Source organism: Montipora capricornis, chromosome 6 (genome assembly GCF_036669925.1).
Source record: "Montipora capricornis isolate CH-2021 chromosome 6, ASM3666992v2, whole genome shotgun sequence".
NCBI lineage: Eukaryota > Metazoa > Cnidaria > Anthozoa > Scleractinia > Acroporidae > Montipora > Montipora capricornis.
Window position 1 is genome coordinate 39,844,793 of NC_090888.1, and position 5,000 is coordinate 39,849,792.

The window sequence follows — 5,000 nt, forward strand, 5'->3', positions numbered from 1 at the left end:
AAACAGAATTTATAACTTCACAAAACATTTATTTCATCGGTTCTGTATATGTGGCCTAACCACACTGAATTACTGGAATGTACGATGCATGAAAATTTGCTTCAATTACGGCTGCCAATTTCAAATGTCCCGCGGTGAACCTTTCCCAAAAGCGTTTTCTATGTGAATAAAATGCCTTCGCTACCGGCATTTTTCAAATCAAAACTGATTAATTTGTGATACAGTAAAATGCAAGAGGTTGATGAGCTTACCCCTCATTTTAAACCGACCGAATCGTAAATAATGAACACAACGATTATCGAATATGGGCAAGTCGATCGATAACACAAATCGGTCAGATGAAAAATTTTTTTTTGGATGATATATATTGATATGTCATGGAAACAGGAAAAATAAGTTTAAACTGTACTTACCGAACAACTAGGGTCTACAGTTGGCTGCATCCGTTTCTTGCTAAAAAGACTCTTTCTTGCGCTTGGCTGTTGAACACTCTGAACAAGCTCGTCCAACCGACCGTTCAGACGCTCGTTTTCTTTCCTGAGTTTTGCCAACTCATCAAGCACACTCTTCATCGGATTAGGTGTCTCATTATTATCTACCTGTCTCTGGCTCTCCTCACTCATGTTATCACTAGAATACTAACTTTTAAACGGAATAAAAGCGACAAATGCTATCAATGAAGTTTCAAAAAGGCGCGCGATTCGACCCGTACTTTGACCAAAGTCAAAACGAGGCACGCATGCGACCTTATATTTCTTTCGCTTTCAAAACGAGGCATGCCCAGGAACTTTCGAGCTGTTTGGGTATTTGTATCGGTCCATCAAATGGTGATTATATGCTACTTTCTGTGGATTCCTAGAAGCTAGTTTAATTTTCATACATTTTCAATTTGTAGACTGTCATTCATCGCAATAGTTGTTCCAGGGTTCTCAATAAGTTTTGGAGTAGACGGCTTAAATATAAAAGTAGGCGGCGGGAGAAGCGAGTGCCACTTGTTTATAGCAATTAAGTTTATGACCGAAAAGTAGACGGCTCTAAATTTAAAGTAGCCGGTTTTTTAGCCGGCTGCCGGCACTTAATGAGAACCCAGGTACGTTAGAGAGATTTTCTTTACTTTATTCCTTTCTGTAATTAATACGGGGCCGGCAGCGCGTTTGAAACTTATCGCTCTCAGCGCGCCCTGGATACCGCGTAGTCGATGGCGTTTGGAGTAATCCGATAGAGTATTGCTCGAGTGGTGCGTTTTTCTGCTGTAAAACTCCATCTGATATTGCTAATTAGAATTCAATTTTGCTTTAAAATTTGTTTACTGTTTTACATACGTAATATATTTAGATCTGGAAAACCATAATCAAGCACGTTTGCACTCGTGATTACACTGTCATTAGCACTGACATTTGTCAATAGCTAGAGCAGGTTCTTTCGTTTTGGTGGGAAAAATCTCAGCCTTGGGTATATTAAAATATTTTTAAAATTTCCCAAATTTCAGCCTCCATATTCTAAAAGAATATGTTCTTATGAGAAAAAAAGAGTGCACCCCCGTGAATGACACTGCCATGACCACAACTTACTATTCCAGTTGGCTTTGTTTACCTGCCCTTTTTTCTCCATCATCAAAAAGTTCGTCAGTAAAAACCTTGATCTGAATCGTGTCAAAGCAAAATGAGGTTGCCATTAAAACCAATGATCGGCTCCACGATGAGAAATTGAACTGCCGCGTACTTCAGATGAATCATTTATTTGTTCACAATGATAAGAACTACACGCTCCGAGAAAGTTTAAACTAATAAAATTCTTAAAACTTTTGTCTGTATAGTGTGTTTTGCCCCTGGCCTGTTTTGGTCAGATGGACAGCCTTAAGTACCGTCTGAGAAGTCACATCAGAACATCATTATGAGTGTCTTATGAGCGTTGTTGATCAAAACAGCGCTGTTACCAAGAAATCATTGGCAGCACATCGCCTTCTTAAAATGAAAACAACCGGAGTTGAACGCTACCAAATTTCCGAAGAAAATTGTCCGCGGAAACGCGACTGATACGGCCTTGTACATTTCAGCTAACGGAAACGTTGCGGAAACGAGCAATGTCGACCACATTTTCCTCTTTCATGTTTCCCGTCGAAACCGCTTTGCGGAATTCGACGGAAATTTGAACTATCAAGTTTCCGCAAGTTTTCCGCAATACGGAAACGTCTTATTTCACCCTGTATAATATATAGATTTAGCCAAGCCTAAAAGCAGAGCTCCCTGGGTATTTATTCTTACTGCCTGTAGGGTTGGTGAAAATAAAAGGTTTCGAATTGTCCGCGTTTTGATGTTTCCGGTTGCTGCCTTAATAATTAAATCATTTTCTTTGCTTTCTTCTATAGAAACATTCATTTCCTTACTAGTGAATTCCACGGTAAATTTTACGCTAAAAACCGATATCGCATGAATCACGAAGCGATGAGTGCCACATCGGTTTTTCAGTGAAATTTAGTTTGTAATTCACCAGTTTGGCAATAATTTTTTTTCTTGAACCGAATGAGTTCTAAAAGAAAACAAGCACACCCTCGGCGAGCGAATGGAAAAGGAAAAAAAGCCATTTCAGAGTCAACTGTCAATAGCCAGCGCATAGGAATCATGCTAAAATTAGAAGCCATAAAAACAACTTTGTCAGTTCAAGGTCAAAGAAGAGTTTTACTAATGTACTATATTCCACTTTATCTCTGAAAACAAGATCAATCACATTTTTATGTATTTCATTGAAACACGCCAGGTTGGCTGGGTACCAGAATCGGCAAACTACGGCAATGCAACCAAGAAAGGACGAACTTCAACCACGATCTACTCCAAAACTTAAATAACGTTTGGGTGCTTTAAACAAACTTGTGAAAACACAAGTTGGTGAGATTTCCCCCTAATTTTACGAGAACTCATTGCGAATACGTGTTTATACCATAAGGGCGAAATTTTTTTGTCACTGTCGAGGCACAACGAAAACCAGTTGGGCAAACAGTTTAAAAAAGCATTTGTTCGCTCGCATTTTAGAGGAAAACAAACAAACAAATCAACTCTTTCTTTATGTCCAAAAGAGTACAGATTAATTCCAGTTGACAATAAAAATTCGATTCTCATTCCTGAACAAAGGAAGAACCAATTAAACCAACTTTTAAAAATACGCATCCACTTTAAATAACGCATCCTTAAAGATAACAAACGGTTTAGTGCCCAACGAAATAATTTGTGTGCTAGGTATGAGCTATTACTGATATTCTGTTTCGTCGTTGTCGTTCTCTTTTGCTCAGTCCTTTCGTTTCTGTTCTAGACATAGGTCCTCCAGGCATCATGTAACCTTATCAGAGCTTCTAAACATATGCCAAAAATTGCAATACAGAGAAAAAAGCAGCTCTAAGCAAATTAAAAATAAACACTCAGCTTTAAGGTTACATCCCACCGATGCTTGACTTGAATAACTGCGTAGCCACCAGTGTGGACCACAGATATCATGATATGTCAAGCTGGATTGAAAGCAGCGAAAGATGCAGGAAGAAAACACCTTCCAAACCGTTTTCCACCTGAACACGAAAAGCGTTGACTTTGTGACATTTTTTGTTAATATATAGTATGGCCGTGTAGCCGCGTCGAGCCACAGAAAGCGCGCGAAAAATGAAGTCTCGCTTCTGTTCAGGTGAGTTAACCTGGGTTGAGCCTGCAATCCAATCAAAAACCATTAGCTGGTACTTCAAAAAAACAGCTGATCCCGGTGAGCTCTAAGCTTGAGCCCGCGACATGGTCACGTGATATTGGTTTGCGGATATCTTGTTTTGACAGGTGTCAATTAATCAAAAGATGTATGTCCAATATCAAAGATGTATGCTGTAAATCAGCATACATGGAGGGGTGGACGTAAGGACGCACCTACGGACGTTCATGACGTCATAGTTATAAAACCAAATTTTCTAGCATCGATGGGTTACCATATTTTCTTAGCTATGGTGCTCCGCTATAAATATACAGCCTCCACATTTAGCCTCCCCGTTTACGAAAATTTATAACGAATCCATCGAGGCAGGAATTGTCCCAGGTATATTCAACATTTCGAGAATAACCCCAGTGTATAAAAATGGAAGTGTTTTTGAACCTAGGAATTACAGGTCTCCAGCTATTGTCTTCTTTTAGTAAAGTTTTAGGAAAATTAGTGGAATCAATTGGCTTCCTTTCTTGAAAAATAAAGTATCTCATTCCAATTTAAATTTGGCTTTAGAAAGGGTCACTCCACCGAGCATGCAATTCTAGAAACTATAGACAATTTTAAAACTGCTCTTGATCACAACATGCTAATTAACAATTATTCCTCGAGCCCGAATGGGCTCTGAGTCAATAGCCCATGAGGCCGAAGGCCGAATGGGCTATTGACTCAGAGGCCATGAGGGCGAGAGGAATAATTGTTTTAGTAAAATCCAACTAGTTGGTCAAAAAAATATCGAGACAAAACATCTTTCGCTAGTTAAAGCTAGACTTCAATTGTTGTTTTGGTTTTCAAAGCCGGCGCTTTTCGCAACTAGTGGGCTATAACAAATAGCCTACTAGTAGCTCAACCAATCAGAACGCAGCATTGACAAAAGACCACTAGTTGGATTTTACTAACATGTGTTATTTTCTTAGATTTCTCCAAGGCCTTTGACACTATTAACCACCAAATCCTTTTATCTATAGTGTTCAAATATGGTGTACGTGACCCAACAGCGTGCAGCCATCATCTTTCGAGATGGACGGAGGACGACGACGAGCGCATCCTCTTTGAAACCTATTAAATGGGGGATCCCTCAAGGCTCAACTCTTGGACCGTTACTCTTCCTATTATATATAAATGACCTACCTAACTCATCGTGTAAACTTAAGTTTACAATTTTTGCTGATGATACAAATATTTTCTATTCCTCTAAAAATATTAAAGACTTGGAATCAAATATAAATGAAGAACTTGTGAATGTTATAAGGTACTGCACTGTGAATAAG

General features: G+C 39.0%; 2 protein-coding genes across 2 annotated transcripts in view; one reads left to right on the forward strand and one right to left on the reverse strand.

Moving 5' to 3' along the window:
* Positions 1-700, reverse strand: part of LOC138052139 (uncharacterized) — a 10,184-nt gene extending 9,484 nt beyond the window's left edge. Inside the window, exon 1 of the mRNA XM_068898517.1 lies at positions 414-700. Coding sequence (XP_068754618.1) covers positions 414-623 — 210 coding nt within the window. The 5' untranslated portion in view covers positions 624-700. The remainder of the gene's footprint in view (positions 1-413) is intronic.
* The window catches only part of LOC138052136 (hatching enzyme 1.2-like), a 43,685-nt gene extending 38,969 nt beyond the window's left edge, over positions 1-4,716 (forward strand). Inside the window, exon 11 of the mRNA XM_068898514.1 lies at positions 4,698-4,716. The gene's annotated coding sequence lies outside the window, so the exon portion shown is untranslated. The remainder of the gene's footprint in view (positions 1-4,697) is intronic.
* The last annotated feature ends 284 nt before the right edge of the window (positions 4,717-5,000 follow it).